The following is a 23,578-nucleotide window of genomic DNA, read 5'->3' as shown; positions in this document are numbered from 1 at the left end:
TTACCATCAATTTTTCAGCATCATTATTCAATGAAAAATAAAGCCAAAATGTCCCTGTCCATTGCATACTGATGTGCAAGAAGGCCATCGTCGGTCAAGGCCTTTTTTGAAGTTTGCGCTAATTGCTCTGTTACACCGGAAGCACAGGAACTGTTCCCACAGGCTATAGAATGCCATTAAAGACAGACAAAAGCCCCCACCAAGGTTTGATCCTACGTTAGGTAATGCAGATATTTCACATAAAATTGGAAGACTGGCCACACACGTAGAATTCTTTTAGGTGAACAAGCTGTCAACAAGAAACCTGGTATTTGTGAACCCAGAAGAGGTAGATGAGAGAATACTTTTCTAAGTAAAATGTTAAACTACCTCATGTACGCTCTTCAGAGTGTAAATATGGAGCATCCAATAATGAGACATATATGTATAGATCTATATTTCCATTTATGACAGAAATGCTGTCATGTAAGTAACACATCCATGTTACTGAGCAAAACTGTATCACAACAACCAAAAGAAAAAATCCTCTCAAAGGCATACAACTTTGATAAAGCTTAATGCTTAATGCTACCCTGATGAAGGACGACTGAAATGTCGGCTCATCAAGGTTACCTTATGTTTTGATTAGAAGGCCTGCTTCACAGCCTGCCAGGTCAAAGGAAAGACTCCTACCACCTTTAACAGGCTCTGGAGCATGTCCTAAACCTTTCTGCATTGGATGGGCTGGGAGTTCATTATTAGAAATGGCATGATTACTATTTACCTTGACATACAAAAACCCAGCAAATTTAACATTACAGTGAAATTCCTCTGCAATATATAACTCAAGTTCATATACTTTTGAGAAATCAACAAGAGAAATAAGTTAGATATGAGACCTTTCGCAATGGGGAACTATTAGTTGATTAGAAAGCAAGAGCAGGAAAGAGCAAGAGTAAAATCAGAAACTGGACCTAGAATTATCAATGGTCATTCTGTTCATCTGGACTGCGTTTAACAGGGTTCCAGCCAAACTGGTTTCTAACACACGTATGGACAGAATCAATGCTCCGGTGAAAAAATTGCAGAAAATTATTTAGCCAGAAGAAAATGTCATACAATGTTGTAATGTGCAGGTCTCCACCACTTTTTGAAAGCCACCTCAAATAAAGAACTTACTTCCCTTTAAAAGTTCCATACTCGGCACTCACAGTGAAAAATGTATCAAATATATATCATGTCCTGACAGTTTTACTGAACATGGGATCTATACATTCAACAATCAAAGACATTGTAGGTGGAAGACAGAAAACCACCATAACCAGAACTCAGAAGAACTGTGCAAAAAAGAGAACTTCCTTTCAGTTTTGGTTAACCAAGATCAGTTCAGATTTACAGTAGGCAACTCAAGCAGCCCAGTAGCATCTATTTTAGGGTAGATGTTTTCACATGTTAGATTTCTTTTTAATTGATTGAAAAAGTGGTGCTATCTGCTGTTATAGTAAATCTGAAAAAGGGAAATGATTCTCTGTTCGGTGCTGCACTGCATGTTTGAAGCTCTGCATGTTGCTCTTTGGGTTAGTACTAGTCAGAATACAAGGGTTCACATTTTCAGCTGTAAGCTTGCAAAATGTGCACATGCTTAGAATGAATAGTATCTTGTAGAACTGTTGGATTCACATTAAAAGGTGTCACATCTCACTACTACATACCTTTTGTATAAACAGAAATCTCAGTTTAAATCTCTACAACTTAAAATTTAGGAGTAGATAGCATTACCCCTAATGTTCCATATAACTGAAAAAGACTATTATAAGATTTTACTTGTGACCTTGGCAATACTGATATTAATGCTGTACTTACTGTCAGATACAGGAATAGTTCTGAGTATATAGAAGGGACACCCAGAAAATTGCTTTGGATTGCTATAACTATTCTTAAAAGGCAAATTTTGAAGTGTCCAAATCATTGCAGAAGGTTAAGTCCTATTTTTAAAACAACTTAACAGAGAATAGAGTGTAATATCTACTGCTCAGAATGGCTTTTAAAATGTTTTTTGTAAATCTGGGTTCTGTTATTCTACTCTGGGAGGTCCGCAGGCAGGACCTACTGACACCTGGGGCAGCCTGGTGCGTGGGCACAACAGCCTGTCGAGAGTCCAGGGACTGCCAGTTTTAGCCCTCACTGTATATTCTAGCTGATTGTGTGCAGTGCCCATATTTAAGACTGAATTATCTTAGGGCAGCCAAGCAACAATCCCATCTGATTACCTGAAAAGTGCAAGCTGCGCCTGTTACATCTAAATTAATGGTCAGCAAAGGGTTGAAAAAAGAACATGTTAATTTATTCTAAAAAGTTAGCATTACAGTAATTTCTAGCCAAGCTAAAATTAAAGCAGTGAAAAGAAAAAAGGAGACGTAGCACACAGAAGTTCTTGAGTGCATTGTGGGCTTGTTCCTGGCTGGAGCTGCCGGGCACACCCAGAATTAAACCACTGGCACGCAGGGCTGTCTGCGTGAGGATTAACAGCGCTGTGCGCACACAGCTGGGCCTATCTGGAAAAACTGTTTTTGATTTTGATTTTGGTAGCAAGCCAGCCTCAGGTTTCTTGAGGGTAGGCTGAATAGTCATTCACAGATGTTTCAGGATAAAAAGAGAGAAGGCTGGTCACCGCAAATAAATTGATTTGCTGCTGTAATCCTGCTCAACAGCATTCTCTGAGGGACCGGATCAGCGTATCTGCATGCACTCGCTTGGACCATTGCTACTTAGCGGGGTTTATGAGCTCGGTCTGGGCACTGCACTAGTCCAGTTACAGGTCTTCTGGACCGAAGCTGGCCGTGTCCCGACAGATCGGGGTGTGGGCACGGCGGGCGCTGCAATTGCCCGCACTCAGCCATGGCAGTACACCTTTAGGAGAACACGGCATTTGCTACCCTCAGCTTTATTAGCAACAGAGAACAATGGCAAAGTCAAAATATGCTGCGGTTACATGTTGGATTGTGATTTCTTTACACGAAGGCCTATCAGGTTGTGCAGTTTCTCGTTACATTTACAAAACCACCTTTTCGGTTGCTTGCCAAAATGACAAAATTCTACGGGAAGGAATCTTCAGGAAGGTTCCTGCAAGCCTGAATCATCCCTCTGGTTTTGCATATTAGGAAACAATCTTTAGTTACATTGTCACAAACTGTATGAATTACCAGGTCAAAGTTTCGCTCAGTGCACGAGATGAACAGACTCTACAGGACTGTCTCCCTCAAATGAACATGTTCCTAAATTTGAAAGAAGAAAGCACGATTCTTTTGCCGATTTCAATACTTGGAAATTCAGATTTGTGCCATAAAGTATCATAATTCCTGCCAATACACTGCTGTTTGACTCTCAGCATTTTATTTTTAAAATACCCCTTTCATGTGCCATCCCCTCTGTACTGCCAGCCATACATATGCCTCTCGAGCCTGTTTGCTTGTGCCACAAGTACAGAAGCTTTGCAAGAGTGACATGACGTCCCAGAAACACGACTAACTACTCTTGAAGACAGAATGATCTTTATTTGTAAACGCTTCTTGAGCTAAAATCCACCGCCACAAAAGCCTATAGGAATATACCTAAAATTGGATTCCGCCTCTGTGATGCGCAAGTGGCAGACCCTGTGCTGACAGCAGACGTCCAAAAGCAGAAGCACCCAAATGTTCAGAAAATGAAAGTTCAGGGTTTCTTCTCTTTCTGCTTTAACACAGACTTTTGGACAACTGTATGACAGCCTTCTGCTGCAAGGACCATACTAATGATCACTGAGAAAGATCTAATAGAACTCTGCGTATTCCTGTGGCATAGGAAGTACCATGTAATTTCTTGCTGTAGCAGGAGTTTCCACATAATTTCAGAAGGCTACAGCTCATTTTAAAATGATTTAAAGGAGATTTTTCAAATGCACAAAGGGTGGTTGGATGCTAACAGCAGCCTGCACCCTTGAAAAATCTCTCCTTCAGAAGTCCAAGATTCAAAACTAATTCACAAACCAAATGGGATGCAACTGTTTAAAATATGTAGTCACCTTAAAAAACAGCTGATAGAGATACCCTTTATATAGTGCTCAGCTCAGGAAGGATTCAGTTGTATGTTGAAAGCATACCATGTCCTTTATGGGAAAGGGAAAGCCAAGCTTGGAGAGCAAAAATACCCCAAAAATAGCTTTGGCCACCATCTGCAGCTGCAGCAAAAATGTGATTTCAGCATTGCCGGTGTGTTGTCATGTATACCACCGTTTGCCGAGTCCAACCGAAATTCTCTATTTTTAGCCTTTCAGCTACTTTCAGATAAAATTCCTGCAGATAGGACTAGCTGTATGGGGCAGATAACATACAACTCTGAAACCACAGATGACCTCATGCAACTGCAAAGAAAGAAGGGTCTGTTACTTAAAACAAAGCTAAAATTTAACCCAGCTATACTAAAATTAAACAGGGAGTGTTTTATAGTCCCATTACAAGACATAAAACAACAGTCACTATAAATTCACGGTGTACTTATTTGTAAGGATGTAAATAGAGTGATGAATAACCCCAAAACAGCTTATCTCTGAGCCAGTACAACACCAAAGCTTTCCCAGGCTCGTTGGAGATTTTACAAATAGTACTGAGAAGCTATTTTAGCTGTCATTTGAGAATTATTTGTCCAAACTGAAAAGTCATTGCTCTTTGTCACAAGTCACAAGACATTTTTTAGCATTCCACACTTTTAGTTGACATTACGGAGAGAAAATAAATAACTGTAATCCAAACTTTCTGGAAGGGGCTTCCATGTGTAAGACACTTACCAACCAGGGATCTGAGCGAGCACTGCACAGTGATGATTCTTTGTGCAAAATGCACTGTACCTTCCTATCTTCTACTTCACCCTTTCCGTGTGTCACCCAATATACCGAAAGGCACCTGTTCCCTTTAAAATGCCATTTATTTCCCATAGATTGAAGTACAGTTCCGAGTACTATCATTCAAGTTTATCTTAAGTATTTAAGGAGAAATGTGTAAGGAAGGGATACGTCACAAGTGAATCAATACAGGTCGGGGAGCTTGGTTTGCATCCTTTGGGATGTGTTGGTCACACCTCTTTTGGTTTGCAGAATATTTGCTGGATATTTCTTCAGAACAAATCCTTCATGAGGTTATCACATACTTCCAGTTGTGGAAGAAACACTCTGAAAGCTTTTTTCCTCACGAAAAATTTTCACTCCTTAATACCAAATGAACAATTTAGATAAATGAGTGAAATAATCTTAAAGAAATTATTTCACTGCCTCACCAAATCACTGTAAGAGATCAGTAAAGGATTCAAACCGTTTCTTTTAACTTTCCCTTTCTTTCCTTAATATGAACGTAGGCAAACCTATATGTTTTAACAATGACATAGCCTCTACTTGTCATCTTAATTTTTCAAGCACAGCTAGCATTGAAATAAAGGGTTACAAAGCACCTAACTGTTAATTTGAGATTATAGAACAAGTCTGATTTTTTCTGGCTTCACGTCACTTGAAAGAAGAAACTCCATTTGTCATAAGGAATGAAAACCAGGACAGAACAAGGTTTGCTATCACTCTCTCTAAGGAATTGTAGGTGGAGTTATATAAACAACAGAGCAATGATCAAAGGGAAATCTTAGGGACCATAATATACTGAGGTATTAAAGGAACAGAGCCTTTTATCTACTGTGGAGGAAGGAAGTAAAGCACTGAGACATGTGTAATATCTATAATTAAAAATCAAAATCCCAAGTGAGTCCCAAAAGAGACCAAAATCAATTAAAGTTTGGTTTTTTTCTTATTCTATTCAAATGACAAGAAAGAACCAAAAATGCAATCTGCCACAAAAATTACGCTCCATCACCTGGAAAAGCCAGGCATTCAACTCTATTTTAAGCTGAATTTTTCCCCACATCCTATGAAACAAGCACTGTTCGATCACAGACCATGTCCTCATTCACTGCCAGTCTAAATGAGGCTTACCTTGTCCTCCACTCTGTTCAGCCTGGCACCAACCGTGTTATTCCCTCGATCTTTGCTTTTTTCTGTGGAACAAGAAACATTTTCAAATTAATATATGGTGGTATAACAAAATAGCAGCAAGCCACAACAGGGTGTGTTTAACTAGCCCACCAACGCAGTGTAACTGAACACCTTTGCCAGGCTGGTAGTTCTATTGCTTAAAAGCAGCTTTTTGTTTCTTTTTATAGCATTAGCCCATGCCATGGCTTTTAATAGCCCTTACATTTAAAGCATTTTCAACCTTGGTTTTATGCTTTAACCTGGGAGAACAAAACTGTTCCCAATTTAGTTAATGTTTTAATTGCCATTTAAAAACAATCTGCCACTATGCAAAAGACTCTACAGCCATCATGAACAATGTATTTGGTAACATTTTATCTTTTTTTCCCCTATAAACTACATAGAAACATGAGTTTGAAAATGACATTAACAGAGAGTTTTCATTAGCCAGACTTGTCGCAAACAAACTTAGGACTTTGTGCTCCTTTTCCCGTCTCTTTTCAAAGCTATCAAAGCTCTGTGTGAGTATTATTGATATCATGGGAACTCTGTAATCATAGCACACCATTTTATTGAAAATATGGTGAGTCTCGGAGAGCTTAGAGGCAACATTTTGAAAACTTCAGTGAAAGTAGGTGCTTTTAAATATCTAAATAAGAATAACCCTATTTTAAAGGCATCGATGACTAAATATTATTGTCGATGCCTAAACTTCAGATCACAACTGGTTAACACTGTTTAAAAATTTGGCAACAAAATAAAAAGTATTTTAACAAGTATTTTCCATTAATTATATCTTCATCAGATTAACTTTAGATACATCCTTCATATTAAGTTACCTGAGACGGAGATAAAAAGAGATGGCTTCCCTATGGATTGGTCCAACCTATAAACCAAAAAGAATCATTTTTAGTTTTTAATCAGCCTGAACCAGCATCTTCACTTTCTCTAGCTGGAGCGGGGAGACCTCTTTGCAAACAACCAAAGTGAAGTTCAAATAGTTCTGGTTTGTCCTGTAGGTGAAGCAGTTGCTTTGGGCTAAGAATAGCTTGAAATAAAAAAAATAACAACAAAATGGGATTAGACTTAGATTGGTCTTTAGCTTCTTTAAACACTGTAAAGTTTTACCATGCCCATCACTTTTCCACGTGAACAGCATTGTTTCCTCTTTTCGTTGTTCTTCCACAGCTTATTTGTTGTCTCCTAGTTTGCTCTTAAGTACAATTCTACCAGAGCCAGCGACAGTATTTCACTCTGTACGTATGATACAGCCCCTAACATACAGGGATTAGAGCGTATAGTCAAAGCTAGCAGGGACTGAGGCAATACATGTAAGTATAATGAAAATTCTAAGTCCCGATCATCAGAGTTTTAAGCTCATTGCCTTTTCCTTCCTGTGCGAAAACTTTACTTGAATGCCACTTTACATTGCGTAACTTTGCACAGTCCTACCAATATGGCACCTGTAACCCTGTCAGTTTTTGATCCCCAGTCCCAATCACCGACTTATTTACAAACTTCCCTCTGCTGGTGTTTACGGATACAGGCACCGAACTTTACTGACATACCTCCTCTGTAACTCCTTGATTCGCACCATCAGGTTGAGGTGGCCCTGCGAATACTGCTCAATAACATCTCGGACATCATAGGGCTTTCTAGCTTGCTGTAAAATAAAAAACAAAAACCATGCCTTTAAGCCACAAGGATGTAGGAATGGTCTATGGTAATGTAGATTTTTTTCAAGAGCAAACAGTAAGTTCTTTTAACACCTTTAAACACTGTGTAAACATTTGAGATATTTTGATTGTTGCCATGCTCATACATTTTTTGTGGAATAATTATGACAGGTCTGATTTCATGTCCCTTTTTGTTACTGCAGGTCTACATGCCTTTCAAGAGATTATCCACCGAACTTGAGGCCAAAAGAACTTGGGGCCAAAAAAGTATATCTGGCACTTTGCTCAGAAGTTTGTGGTCACTCTAGTTTCTTCTGGAAATTAGGTTCCTACTCCTTGGCTACTGAACAGTAAAGAGGTCTTTCACATGTGCAAGCCCTTATTCTCAGTGATCAGCAAGACAGCTAGAGTTCTCAGTTCAGCTCTTACTATGTGGAAGGTTAAAGGAGAGTCCTGGCTGACAGTGCATGGCTGATTTCCTCTTCCAGAAAGACTGGCTGAGCTTTCAAATCTACTGGGAAATACTGGGGAAATATTGGTGCAAGGAATGATGAGGGAGAAAGCCTTGTGTCTGTAATTTGCACTTCATACATGGGAAAGCCTTTATTTGACCTATTAGTAATAAAACCACTTTTGTGTAGTATTAACGATAAAGACCATAATTTAACCGATAAACACCAAGACTAACTAGAAAGCAAGTGAATGAACTTGTTGAACTGCAGTGACAAATTAAACATATCTTAATCCTACATCTAGAAATTAGAGTCCAATCAGTGCCAGAGCTACCTATGAGAAGCAGCAATGAAGCTCTAACACAACAGAGAAGAGAGAGGAGAGGAGAAAAGTCGGGTGTAAACTTTACACATTAGACTGAACAGTAACACCTGAACTTACAATTTGGTAGAAAACTTCTTCGTCAAGATGATAATCAAATCAGTCAAGCAATACAGTAACAATAAATGATATGCCAGCAGGTCAAGGGAGGTGATTCTGCCCCTCTACTCGGCTCTGGTGAGACTCCACCTGCAGTACTGCATCCAGCTCTGGGGTCCTCAGCACAACAAACACATGGACTGTTACGTCCAGAGGAGGGCCACGAAGATGATGAGAGATCTGGAACACCTCTCCTATGAAGACAGGCTGAGAGAGTTGGGGTTGTTCAGCTGGAAGAAGAGAAGGCTCCAGGGAGACCTTACAAGCAGCCTTCCAGTACTTAAATTGAGTTTATAAGAAAGATGGGACAGACTTTTTAGTAGGGCCCATAGCAACAGGACAAGGAATAATGGTTTTAAACTAAAAGAGGGTTATTCAGACTAGATATAAGGGAGAAGTTCTTCACAATGAGGGTGGTGAGGCACTGGGACAGGTTGCCCAGAGAGGTTGTGGATGCCCCCTCCCTGGAAACATTCAAGGCCAGGTTGGATGAGGCTTTGGGCAACCTGGTCTAGTGGAAGGTGTCCCTGCCCATGGCAGGGGGGTTGAACTAGATGATCTTTAAGGTCCCTTCCAACCCAAACCATTCTATGATTCTATATTTCTGACGCATTCACTATTCTCTCTATAGATACTCTGTAGATAATTTTCAGGGTTTGGTAAAATACCTTAGTAACACTGAGTTACAGCTTTTCCTTCCTTGCATCTTTTGAGAACAAGGAAAAGAGTTTACAGTGGTAGCTTCTAACATGCCAGAATTTGTATCCCATTTGAGGTCTCAGAAATATTCTGTCACCTGTTACTTCAAAAGCAGGAGATGTCTCTGCACTGCCTAACCTTATTTCACATGCTGCAGGTTTTCCTCAATTCCATGCCACAAATACCTTCTTTTTTAAGGCAAAGGAAAGCGGGACACAATATAAAAACCAGGCTGTGGCACTTTCATGCAGTCCCCTGCACCTGCCTGGGAGGTGGCTCCCACATTTTAGGAATCATTACTTTAGTAATCATTACTTTAATAAAATCACTTCATCAAACAAATTATATTTTGGTCTGCCAGGTTCCCCAAAGCCAACTGCAAATCTCGGGTGAATGTGAGATACTCCCTAGTGGAAGGCTAAACAGGAATGGGAATTGCTCCACTCTAACCAAAGAGCACACAAGAATTCCCAAGAACCCTGACCACTCACACACATATAAATCATAACTAACATCCACAAAGAAATATGATTCAACGATGGCATAAGCCCATAAGTCTTTCAATGGACTAGTTCTGTAAACAGGATGATAGAAAAAAAAAATGAATTCTTGGATTATTTTTGTACTATAAAGAAGCAAGAGAGAAATCTGCAAGATCAGCTTGAAAACTCCAGGCTCAGAAAAGCTGTTCAGTAAGAATAAAGGTGCAGAACTTTCTCCTGCTGTCCTCGTACTCTGGTGCAGGTGTCTGGCAGTAAAAAGAGTAGGTATGTTCCTGCCTGTTTTTCAGTTACTGGGCTGCTTCTTTCTCTTTAAAACAAGAACTGAAAACCTGGAGTAAATAGAATTTATGAACGAAGCTTAATTTCTGAGTAGGATAGCGTATTTAATAGTCAGTACTGATTACTCTGTAATTACATCATATTGAAAGCTGATCTTTCAAGAGAAAATATTCTTGAAGTTGACAACATGTTAGTTTTGTAAAAGATAAAAAACCTGCAGCAGGGACTGGATGAGTTTTGAAGAAACAAAAGTTGAAGCCAGACCCACAGCTTTCCTTAACTTCTCTTCTTTACTTTCGTCTCTCTGCTAATTAACCAATCCTCACGGCAAAAAATCTTAAGTGAGTTAAAATTTCCCCCATCATATACGAAAGTTTACAAAAGGCACAGAAGCCAACGCCAAATATTAAATGTGCCCCACTGGCCATTGCTGTTCCCTAGTAACTGCACACGCAGAGAGGCAGACCCGGGAAAGGGAGAGGGGAATCTGTGCACTGGGAATTTCTGGGAAATGTAACCAACTGACAGTCCAATAAAATGGGTAGAACATCCTTTGAAGCACAGGACACACTGAACTACATTGTTTGGTACAGCCCAGTATGGAGATTAGAAAAAATTACACACACAATTCATGATTCATACCATGACAAATGAATTACATCAGATGATGAATTATAAGACTATAAATGCAAGATTTTCCAGTGAAATTGTAAGAAACCAGGCAACGGTTACTCACGTCATCAGTGGAACTGCAACCTGTATTTTTAGTTTATGCTATGTATAGAGTATTTGCCATGGTGAAAAACATAACACAAGTTAAAAACATATTTTAGAAGGAAACTGATTTACTCAACAGGAAGAATTTACATGGACAGAGAAAAAAAGATTTCAAAATGACAACGGGAAATCAGATGGAATCCCTGGTCACTGGATCTGTGATGGATATCACAGTTGTATCCATGTGTGTAAGTCTTCAGATATTTAGAAACTTTCCTAACTGGAAGACAAAGGTTATTTACTCATGAATCCAGCCAATGGAATAACCGAGTATGGTGATTTTCTTTCTGAAATTCAGTTGTAAGGTTAGACAGTGCCAAAGACATCTGATTTATAACTAATGTATGAAATTCATTTTTGGTAGGTGAGGTTAACAAAGCCTAGCAAACCATTAATTTCCAAGTACTGCTTTCCCTATAATCTACAGAATCCTTCCTTAACCATGAGCCATTCACCTTAGCTGATGCACAGGACTTGTGTTGACTACTAGTAGAATATGATCTTGCCTACACAATTTGAAACAGTCCTACAGACTTTACAAGACCATAAACACATCCATAAAAAATGTATTAATTCTTTATAATATTATGCTGGGTTCTTACATGGACATCATCACATGGACTATATTCAAACCTGGACTTTAAAATAGAGCATAAATTTCTCTCCTTCTTTTAAAGAGGAAATGATGCCGAAGCGTGATGCTTCACAAATTGCTTTTCATATCCTTTGAAATTTCTTTGTATCCCTGTTTAGCTTTTCTTTATTTATTTTATTTATTTTTTTTTAAACAGGAAGGCTCTAATTTCTAACTGACTTTTGTCCTTGTGATGCCATCACTCCCTGTTATTAACTGAGCTCTTAAAAAAATATATCTAGGCAAATTTAGGCATACAGGTGTATCCTGCAAACAGCTGGTATAGTTTAAGAACCACGCTGGGTTCATGCTGGGACCTATTTTGCAAAATTTTCCTCTTCCTCTCCTTCTTCCTACGCTTCCCCTCCCCAAAATCTTCAGAGGCATCTCTAAAAAACACTCCTTTTAAGTGCTGGCCTTGCAATTACTTATGTTGCAGCTAATTTTAAGCATGAGAAGTCCAATGAACTTCAGCTGAAATTTGGGTTTTTTCAATAGTTATAGAAAAAAAATAATCTGATTTTTCTTCTAGGAAGATACATTTCGCAAACACAAAAAAGGGAAATATCTACCAGAAAACAGCTATGCAGACCTCTTAAATGCTGAAAGATACATTTTAAAAATGCATCGTATGCTTTACCTTTATTTCAGATATTGCATTGGACTGGTTATTAGAAACTGTATCGTCATTACTTGGCACATGTTTAAACATTTTAATTTCTTATGACTATTTTATGTGCATACAATAGAACAAAGCAGATTTACAACATACTTTTGAGGAAAGAATAATGGCAGTAGTTATCTCTTAATTACAGGAGAGATTTTCAAAAGCACCTTGTGGCTTGAATTTCAAGGTGACGTTGGGCATTAAGTTACTTAGGTGCTTTTGAAAACCGTACCTTTGGTGCTCTCCAAATTTTTAAACTCGGTCATAACCTTGTATTCAGAAATTATGGAGAAGTATCAGATATCCCCCATACGTTCCTATTGGGACATTCTGCTTCTGACAGAAACAGCAGCGTATCACTTGTACATAGGAGTGACTTGAGATACATTTCACTTCAGCCTAACTGACATCTTTAGTTCTTTAGTAACAGCTAACATCGATAGCTCGGGGAGAAGAAAGACTGCTAAAGAAGGATGGGAGACAACCTTGTTGAGGGATTTTGTGGATGGCCAAGACCAAGTCTGTTGCAGATGCCAAAGTGAGAGTACAACTGAGAAGCCAGATTAGCAACCAGGATACCGAGTACAAACAAGTTTTAAGTATGAACTGAATAGTCCCATTCTATTCAGTCAAATGCTTTTTCAGCTTCTATCGAATCATCTGCCGCAGGGGAGTTTCATTTATTTGCCAGGTGGATAATGTTGCACGCAGCGTTCAGGCATTTTCAAAATCTGTTTTTGACAAATACCACTTGGGAGGTAGATATATTACGTGTAGATATCTTGTTTCTAAGCAGTTTAGTTAATACCATGGCAAATATTTTATGATCTAAATTTATGAGAGCAACGATTCAGTAATTACCATGGAGCAGAGGATCACAATCAGGTTTTAGAATGAGAATCAATTAAAGTTTAATGGAACTGGCCACTTTTAGGCAGTTTTTGACAGAACAGCAGTGGACACAACACCTGAATGGGCCCCGTCCCTCGCCAAGTTACAAGTGCTGGCCAGCAAGCGTTAAGGAGCTTCTCAATAAAACGACTATAAAAATTATTTTCAAGTAGTCCAGACATTGTGCCTTTCTTAATTTTAGTCTAATAAAAATACCAGGGGAAATGTGCTAGCAGAAACTTTCTGAAAGTGCTCTCTCGACGAAAAGCCCGGACATGGGAGATTTCAGCCTAAATGGTGACAGTCTGAATACATTATACATAACTGAAACGAATTTCTGAAAAGCTCAGGCAGCCTTAGCCATAAATTAGCTCATGAATTTTAGTAAAAATAAAAAGATTCAAAATAGAAAATTGCTAAAGAATTCAGGCAGTGATTCTAAATTTCACTGAGGAAGTCAGAATCGTGGTTTTGACGTAGCAGCAAGCACCGCCTTACAGAAACAATGATCTCCTGGACTGTTAGTCATCATCATCATCATTGTTTGATCCTAAACTTTGTGCCCTTCAAATTTGAAGGGAAAAGGGCACCCTCCCTTTTTTGGGGGGCTAGATTAAGAGTAGGAAAGCTTTTTAGTCTATTCTAAGCAGTGGTGGTGAGGTCATATATGAAAATGATGTGGGCAGTTAAGCTGCTCTCTTTCCTTGCATTTTCAGTTGTGAAGCCTGTTCTCTGGAGATTGTCCCTTATTAATTAATTTTAAGTAAAGTAATATATTTCTTACATACATATATATATATATATATTCACCTGGTTTAAATCAAGCTGAAGGCCATTGACATGTGTTTTTACTGGATTAATGAAATTGATTTAGAAACCACATTCTTAGAAAGTTTGCAGTCAGAATTTTTTATTCAGACCAGGCAACAAGGTTAATTAGCTACTGATAAATGCTTGCGGTATCACAATATCACAGCAAGTGAAGTGGCACACAGGAAACATATGTCCGTGAGGGCTAGAGGAGTAAAGAGAACTGATATCTCACAAACTGGGAAGGAGGTCTCCTACCTGTGCAGGGGGGAGAAGGGAAAAGGAAGGCGAAACCTTCCAATACGCTAACAAATTCCCACCCCGGTTTCTTATCAGGACTTTATTATCATTGAGTAAGAGACAGAAACAAGGCTGAGGTAGTATTTTAATCTCTAATCCTACCAACTTGGCATGACAGTAACATACAGCTCAGAATTAATGGAGACATATGAGAATGTTTGCACTGCGAGAAAGAGACAGCGATAACAGAGGGTGAAGGGTCAAGTCCATTAGCAGAAAATAACATTTTAATTCAGACTGCATTTCAGGAGTTTAGCCCATTTCCAGCGCATCCACAGTTGACTAACCTGCTGCTAAACAACCACCCTATTGAAGGAGGAAGAGAATAGTGGGTGTAGCTCACCATTACTGAAATGCATTGTGTTAGTCTCTCTTAAGTTTCTAAAAGAAACAGTGAATCAGGAGAATAAAAGGTTTTATTTAGAAAAGGAGCCTCCTATTCACAACTCACCTGAAACTTTTTCTTTGCCACAAAATACTGCATCCTACGAATCACCTTAATTGCAGCACGGTGGTGTTCTCGCAGCCTGTGGGAAAAATGAGGAAGGTGAGTGGGGTGAAAGAGCATCTCCATCCAGACAATAAATATAACAGTCTGCAGTAAATGCTTCACTAACACGTGAATGTGTAATGCAAGTAGTTGTGATTCAGCCTGGGAGCACAACACAGTATTATGTTGACCTTCCCCACCTTTCAAGAAGGCTATAAAAATCCAGGATTTTATCTGACCTATGCTAGATTTGCATACATTTCACAGTAAAAAGAGGTGTCCACATAACCTCCTCCTATGTCTAAGCAAACATCCACCCATCTCTCCCAGTTTCATTTCCCCCCCCCCAAAAAGCTATCAAGTTTCTGTATATTCAGCCACACGCAGCTTTTATACACGGTCGCTCTAGAAATCCAGCTTTTGGTTTTTTTGTGGACTTCACCGCCATCCCCGCAAGTCCTGTACAATATGTTTCTTCACTCACACGAATTTGTTTTTCAAAAAGTACTTTAAAATAACAATTTAAAGATTTTTGAGTTGTTGACTGCTAAACAACTCAAACTATCTTGTGGCAACTGGATGCAACACCTACATACACATGTATCCCAAAACCGATCTGTAAGTGTATATAAAGACAAAATAATCTGAAAGGTCTTCAAAGAAATATATCCCCCTCTTCATGCACATGCATATGCACTGAAAACAGAATTAAAAAATACTAATTTGCTCTTAGTACTTTAAAATAACAGATTTTCATAGTATCTGACGTTATTTTTTAAACAGTTCATTAAAAGCAACAGATATTCTAAATTTTTCAAAGCTTGCAAAAATGATGTCTTTTTCTTCTTAACATTAAAATATCAAATCAAACATTTAAGCTGTGCCGATGATTTAGTCTACTTGCTCATTCTATTACTCTTAGCAAGATGCACTTGAATGACATTATTGCACAATCTTTATTCCTTTTTTAAATGCATGAACATATAGCCTTTCTAACTCTCATCCCAAACAGACTTCTAGTGATGGCTTCGGGGAATCAGCAGTAAAAGCAGAGTTAGATATTCCAGATGTTTTATCTTTATAAAATTATTAGTAGTAATACTGATAGACCAGCATATTGAGATGTTGCTAGGCAGTACTCTCTGTCTGTACTGAACCTGACAGCATTCATACTCACCATGGGATGGAAAAGTCATATTTAAGTTCTGTACAGGTTTGGGTCTTTGGTATGATACAGCATGGTGTCACCCAAGCCTCTTCAATTAAACATAACCTGGAATTTTAGTGAGTATTCACGTATTTCCTCAGGACAAATTTCCCCCAGCAAACAGAAGTTCTGCATGTGCAAACGGTGGATGTCTGTCCTCTGAACAGCATGGCAAGTGTAGCTGGGGCGTTCCCTTTCTGAAAACTCACACTTTTTAGTGGGAAAATAGCTTTCTGCAAAGCCAAAAACAGAACCAAAAAAAGCTCTCTTTTTCTACTTGTAGATACTGCCTCTCAGGCGGTTTCTTTCTGTTACAGAAATTGTTCAGATTTAGCAATGACAGAAAAGATTACTTTCTCTGGATACAGTGTAAAATACAGCCACTTTTCAAACTAATAACATACAGCTTTTCGCCACAGGTCTACAGATCACTAAGACTGTAAGTGCATTTATATAACGCAACTGTGCCTCAATAATTATGCACCGATCCATGACCCTGCAGTTGGATCTGTATCGGGAGGCCCTTCCCTATTAACAGGTAACTGAGGTGTCTCAGAGAGACTCTCTCCAGGTCCCTGCTCCCGCGGATCTGACTGCAAGATCGTGGTTCCTGTTATAAAAATGGAAAGTCGCTCCGCCTAACTGGGATGGCTGCCTGTTTGGTTCGAGTCCCAGTGAGCGGAGTTAGCCTAACGCTAGTTCATGGTATCCCGGTTCTGTGAGCCCTTGCTGCATCACTCTGCTGCTAGGGACATGGACGACTTCCCCCAAAACCGAAGGAAATAACAGGTTTGGGGTTTTTAAGTTCTGCTTCACAGAAATGGGAGCCAAAAAGATAAACGCTGCTTAATTTGCTATTAAATATCAAAGGTGTGAAAGCGTAACTGCCATGCAGCTATACATCCTATACATAAACGCACACAAAAACATCTTATGACAAATAGAAATAAATTTCAATTGCAATAAAACTGCTTGGTTTAGGCCTCATTTCCTCTGGGCTGTTCTTCACAGTCCATTATTTCTGAGGAAAATATTTTCCTTTGGGACAGACGGTCACTAGTAAAGCACACCAAATCCCTCATTCTCTATCTAGATGACGAGTCTCATCTATAAGCAAGACAGATGGATAATAAAACCTATATTTGCCATTCAGTGAAATAACAAAAGTATACCACCAAAATTATTTTCCAATGCAGCTATTTTACATCAATCCTTGTTCAGTGCTAACATGAACTTCCATGCCAGGAGGGAAAGTTAATATTCTCATTTTATTCCTTGCCATTTCCAGCTCCAGTAGGAAACCTTACAGTAAGCTTGTTTCCGCTTAAGCTGTAAAATCTAATTCTGCACAACAGGCTGTCCTGATTCCCCAAGATTAAATGCTTCTGCGATGAGGGAAGGGAATAAAGGATTTAATTAGTAGCCAAGGTTATGATTCACGGTCGTTTGATCTCTTTCGCAAACTGGTAACAAACGCTTCAGTAAATTGAGAGCTTAACCATTAAATGGCGATATTTGTTTGTTCAGCCACTTGTGACGCCTCCGAATTCTGGTTACAGAATGGCTGCCTGCAACCTCTGCGGACATACAGCACGCTTAGCTGCCAGCTAGCCACTCAATACATTACCGGCCTCAGAGCAAGAGTTTCACGAATCCTTTTTTCTTTAGGAGCGTGGCGGGAGATGACATCATCTGAGAGTGCTTACAGAGAGCTGCGACACACCGCCGCCGCGCACGCATCCCCACAGCGAGCGGGAGGTGCCCTTTGGAGAAGCACGGCCGTGCGGGGCGAGTGTCCGCTGGCAGAGCCGCCCTCCCTCAGCCCCCGTGGAAGGGGGTTTTAGGGACTGCTGGGACACTCCGGAGAGCCCACCTGCTTCGGCGTAGCTGCGGGAGCTAAGCTCTCTTGCAATTCAAATCCCTCAAATTTTTTACACATTTAGTTTTGCCTAGCTTTGGGAGAAAGCTTATTTGATAAGCGCATTAGCAACAGGGTCAGCAGACAAGGTTGTTGCCCTTTAGTTAACGAAGCTATTTTCCTCTCCTGGGCGTTCGTCAGGCTTTGAGCCTCACCCTCACCATACCCCTTAATCTCAAGATAACCAACATCCAAAGGGACTGGCCAATCACTATTTGAGTGACTCCAATAACCATCAGCATATTGCCTTCAAAAATAAACTGAAGTAGTTTGTATGCCTGTAAAATCAAGCTTCCAATACCAGACAGCATCTCAGCCTGCACCTTTCTGAAGAAAAATTGCCAATAGCTTTCAGCTACCAGAAATTTTCTTTCTCAACATAAACAGGACTTCGAGATCACCTTGAACATGGCACATACTACGTGACATTTCCCGTGGACTTAAACTTATAGAATTAGGTCTCAAAACTGCCAATGAAGCCGTAACATTGTCAGAACCCATAGGAATGATCCGGAAGAATGAAGGAGGATATAACAACTCATCAACAACAGAAAACCACCCCGGTGGTAACAGGGTCAACAGATTCATACAAACCTACATTATTTGTAGGTATAAACCAGGTTTGCTTTATTTGTGCACTGAAAAAGTAACCTGTTGCAGATGCAGGCACTCCTCAAAGCATAAGAAATGAGGATTAAAAAATCCCCGGCAACAAAATACAATGGATTGAACACCCACATTACGAAAGAAAGCCTGACAGAATAAAATGACTAGAAGTCATTGGTTTTTCCTGCGTCCTTTTGTTGTTAGGATACTTAACCTAGAACAAGTCATTTGGAGGAAGCCTGATCTCTTCGTTAGCCCATCAGAAATCTGAACTGGAATTTCATGTGATTTGGAAAACAAGCATGCTGAAGAACTTCAGGTTCAGGTTCAGTTCAGAACTTCAGAACAGCCGTTCTCATTTGGTTGGAAAGTTGTTATACATTTATAAATGCCCCAAACTGTTGTAATGCAGCTGTTTGTACATTTGACTTCAATATTACTCATTTTTCACAACAGAGCCAGCCAAAACCTCAGTAGGTTTCCCAAGGTGTGGCTCATTCCCCAGTCCCACACTCACTGACAGCCACAGTGAATGTCACCAGCTTCAGCCAGCACCCGCCTGCCTCCTTCCTGCAAGGAGACCTGCAGGGCCACCCCAGAAGAATGCTTTCTGGGACGAAGGCTAAGGGTTTTGGTTACAAAAACCAGGTGGCTTTACAAAAAAGGAAGTAAGCAGTTGCATGGTTTGGTTGTTTTATCTTTCAAGAAAAATAAAAACTTTTTTATTTTTAAATGAAGTTTTACAAAATTAATCCCTATTCTGAAATACACGGTTCTTTCACTAAAGGACAAGAAAGGAAAAACAATTACCAATTAGAAATTATTTATTGTCCTTACAAAGCTGCTGAATTTTGCATCAAGTCCTTAGTAATGCCATTAGAAGTTTGTTCCCCTTTTCATCTCAGGAAGGTGTTCTACATATTGGTTCAGTGTTAACAGAAATATTAAAGCAACAGGACAGAGGAAAGGTGGTGCTAATTTCCTATTTATAACACTTGCCTTTTTGTTCATTTGTAGAACATTTTATTATCAGGACCATAATGTCTGGCACAGACCTCCCAACCTACACGGACGCTGATATTATCAGAGTTAAAAGGTCAACACTGTCTATTCAGAAAAAGTTTAACAAGAACGAAAACTCAGTAGGAGAGCGCCACAGATTTATAATATCTTTTACAAAATACCCATTTCTCAGTAAACCTAACACTGATTTGAAGTCAAGCTCAGTTTTCAAACATATTTAAATTCTCTGCTGTCATCTTAAATTTCTGACTTAGGACAGAGCTAAAGTATTAAGAAAGAAGGCTGAAGTCGGTTGGCCTGAAGTTTTTGGCACTAATCATTATTTAGACTTGAACTTTATCTTTAACACATCAGATTTTAATAATATGTTGTGCATGTGAATTGAAATATTTTTCCCATTCAGGCACTGAAAAGTGTCCCTTGTCACAGAATCTGATGGACAAGACGCAGAGTAGCTGCATTAAGCCATTTCATTAGTGCATTTAAGTTTAATGAAATCTTTCATCGTTAGTCCTCCAGGCGCTTTTGATATAGAAGTTGCTGTGGCTCAAGGTTATTCTTGTCTTTTCACATGTTCTGTCATTCCCTGCCCATTACAGTTGATAGGAGTTTCTCCATACTGGGCAATATTTTAGATGCGATAAGTTAAAAGGGATTAGGTTGCATCGCTGTGTATTCTGTAATAGGAAATGCTTGATCACTGTACCCAGGAACAAAATCAGAATCGCTGATTATTTCAAATAATGTGGGCTACTCAGCTTTTCCTTTCATTTGTTGCTAGAGCTTGGCAACTGATGTTTGCCACCATTATGTTTTGTTTATCAGGGGCTCTCAAAATATACCCTGGCCTATAAATGATTCACAAAAACCATCTTAAGGACCAAGCAGTAAAAGCTGCCTAGAAGTGTTAGAAAAGTATGACGACACTTGAAGAGCAAACCAGTTACAAAACTGAAGTTTTATTAAAAGGGCTTCAGCCAAGCTTAGTGTTTACATAAACGCTCCCATAACATTTTCAATGTATGAATGTGTTTATTTTTAATGACAAGCATTCTTTACTACACCTTGCCCTCTGGACTTCCCATCCATTTGTGAAAGTAAAGTTAGAAACTAATGACAAGACAAATGAAATGAATTCAGCTACCCCCCACAGTCCTCACCTCCAGGGTCTTCACAGGTTTGAATGCAATAGGAATACAGAAATAATAATATATATAGAACAAGGAGAATCACAAATAGCAGGTAAGCTAGATTTTTAAAACTTCTTTGGTCTTAGCAAAGGCATTCTAGTAATTATTGGCGAACAAGTAATCTGGTTACAAAAGATCTAAGTCTACTGAACTCTTATTCATGCTTGCAAATGGGTCATGAACACATAAGATTTCATCAAATGCATTTGTTCATCTAAGCACTGAGTAATTCAATGTCAGCAGCAAATGATTTCTATCAAGATGTTTGATCAATAATTTCTATAGAATAGTATGTTTTGAGTGTTTAATTTTGCAAATATAAGCTGCTTTGACTTAAATGCACGTGTCAATGTAATTTCTGTTCCCTACCTAGGGCACTGCAGGGGCTGACTTTCCATAGGAGCATTAGTGATTATAAATTTAAAAATTGCTCTGCAAGAATACTCTGTAAGAGTAATGTCAAATTCACTCTTTTGGTGAACCCTTCAGCCAGTAAACATCTTGGTTATTATTTACTGAATGCAAACATAGCCCCAGGGGAATTAGCTTAAGGGGAATTAACATTTGTAAGCTCCTCCCCCCACCATGTATTCTCCCAACTATCTGTGGTTGGTCTTTTTTTTATTTAAAATATGTAATTTTAAATCCACAGCCATCTTTTAACAGATCTATATTTTATTTTACAGCAGCTTTCATGTCTCCCTTCTCAAAAGTCACGGGCTTAACTCAGAAATCCTTTCATGTAGTTATAGCAATCCTCTTTTCTCTACAGATAGTCAGGTTTAGCTTGGTTTGTGGGTTTTTAAGAGATATGCAAATAAGAACAAGTTTAAAAAATAACATTGCCTTTGGAGGATTTTGATGTTTTAATATCTTCTGTTAATCATAAAAATAGCATGCTGTTATAAGAAATGTTTTAAAAAGGAAAAAAATTGTGTCGGTTTTTCATAGTCATGCCATTGGAGCATGGTACATAAACAGGGGAAGCTGTCGGAAAGATGCAGCTTCCCCGAGGGGCGGGCAGCTCTGCAACCACAACTCAGAGTGCGACGTGATCTCCCCAGCTCTCAGCCGCATCTCGGCAGAGATGTAGCACCGGCATACCGCTGGAGAAAGGCACGCGCGCTGGCTTCAGCACGGGGCTCTTCTCCTGCTTTGGAGCCTTTGCGCAGCGACTGCCGCTGGTGGGAAACCCGGCCAGCTACATTTGGCAGGTCAGAAAGAATCCCGAGCTCTGCACCGGTGGCCTGGGAGAGGTCTCCGAGGGGTGGTGGGGAAGCCAGACGTGGGGGTTCATATGGAAAGGGGAAAGCAAGCTCAAGTGACTTGACTTGTTTCAGGCACTAATAGCAATTTGAGACTCAGAGCGACTCTGGAAAATACAGCTTATCAGTCTAGCCCTTTAAAATATGCTCACATCAAGGCAATCTGAAATGAATATTTAAATGCAGGCCTGAGAAGGGAAAGAACCACTGCTCTCCTGACCTTTAGTTAGCACAGGTAAAAAATAATAACTGCCATGCGGACCAGCAAGAGATGGCACGAAGTACAGAAGTTTTTGGAAGCTGTTTTTCTGATAGGGAACACAAGTCTCACAAGGGGCTTGGCTTCATAACTCGCCCAAAATACAAACTCTCTAATATCTATACTGCTGCACGACTATATTGCTGTAACTCCAGGTGGATCATTTTACAACTGAATTTTCAAGAACAGCTTTCTGCAAAGCATTTATGTGATACTGGGAAACTGGACACAGGATAAGGAAGATAAACACACCATTAAAACCAAAGTTTTCAAACATGCTGACCCTCTACTCTGTTCCCAGTTGTCCCTCTATTCCTCAGCATACCCTGACAAATAAAACAAAAACTGGTTTCCAGCTAAACAGAAGAGGATCCAGAATACCTAAACAGCATAGGATTTTGGAGTGCAACGCTCAAATTTGTTCAACTTCTGTTGGGGGAAATGGTCCAACACATAGCATGTCTAGAACCAAGACAAATTGCTGTAGCTAGAATAAAGACCATGCATACGTTTTCAGAACTAATTGTATGCTGGGGCAAACAGATATAGCATCAGAGATTTCCTTTGTGGTCTGCCCACAATGATGCTAGCTAAGAACATAACCCTTACTATAAGAGTTTGTGTTGAAATCAGGCAAGAGCATGAGATTTCTTGTACATCCCAAATCGTCTTTGCTGTATATTTTCACAATTCTGTTTTTACTTATGTCTGTTACCAGGGTATGAAGAGTTGCACAAAGGCCACGGGGAAAAAGGAAAAAAAAAAAAAAGGAAGTAAAAATTATTTTTGGAAGGGACTGAAATACCCTGTAGAGAAAGCAGGAAAAATATAAAAACCTGTTCCTATTTTGTCAGAATTGGCTATTGTTCCCCAACTTTGGTGATATCATTATCAAATACCAATTGATATTGATACCCATATCAAATCACAGTGAACCTTTATTCAGCTCTTTACTCTCTGCAACTTGTTGAGTCAGAAGGCAGTTGCTTTTTTACACAGTTTCAAGGTCAAGCAATTTGAAAGTATCTAGACACAAATGAGATCACAGATAAGTAAATAATAATGTACGACACTGTCTTACAGACATAGTCTGACACATTAAACTCCTTTTCTAAAGAGGTTGAAGACAGAACACAACAGAGTTGTAGTTCAGTGCACATGGAAAGCCATGGTTTTTATTTTGCACCATCTGTTTAAGAGTGATCTTTTCAGCTTAAAAAAAGTATTTTTTGCAGAGCTTGACATCCACAGCTCTGAATTATAAAAGGAAATGCAGGGCTACAATCAGCGATACTAGGAAGAAAAAAACCATATTGCCTATGGTTACTTGCCTCTCTATTGTTGGCCTATTAAAATGACAATAACCTTTGAATACTAAACCAGCTGATGTTACACTACTTCATTATGCTCAAGAAGTTGTTAACAC

At 39.3% G+C, this 23,578-nt stretch overlaps 1 protein-coding gene across 5 annotated transcripts in view; it reads right to left on the bottom strand.

The window, feature by feature from the left end:
• Window positions 1–23,578, bottom strand: part of KCNQ1 (potassium voltage-gated channel subfamily Q member 1) — a 370,157-nt gene that overhangs the window by 104,149 nt on the left and 242,430 nt on the right. For all 5 annotated transcript variants that reach the window (XM_030038703.2, XM_030038702.1, XM_041129087.1 and 2 more), the window contains 4 exons: window positions 14,646–14,721; window positions 7,594–7,688; window positions 6,865–6,911; window positions 5,987–6,048 (listed from right to left, as the gene is read on the bottom strand). In XM_030038703.2, coding sequence (XP_029894563.1) covers window positions 5,987–6,048; window positions 6,865–6,911; window positions 7,594–7,688; window positions 14,646–14,721 — 280 coding nt within the window. The remainder of the gene's footprint in view (window positions 1–5,986; window positions 6,049–6,864; window positions 6,912–7,593; window positions 7,689–14,645; window positions 14,722–23,578) is intronic.

The sequence above is a fragment of the Aquila chrysaetos genome, chromosome 16, assembly GCF_900496995.4.
Source record: "Aquila chrysaetos chrysaetos chromosome 16, bAquChr1.4, whole genome shotgun sequence".
Lineage (NCBI taxonomy): Eukaryota > Metazoa > Chordata > Aves > Accipitriformes > Accipitridae > Aquila > Aquila chrysaetos.
This window is presented reverse-complemented; position numbering and strand designations above follow the sequence as displayed.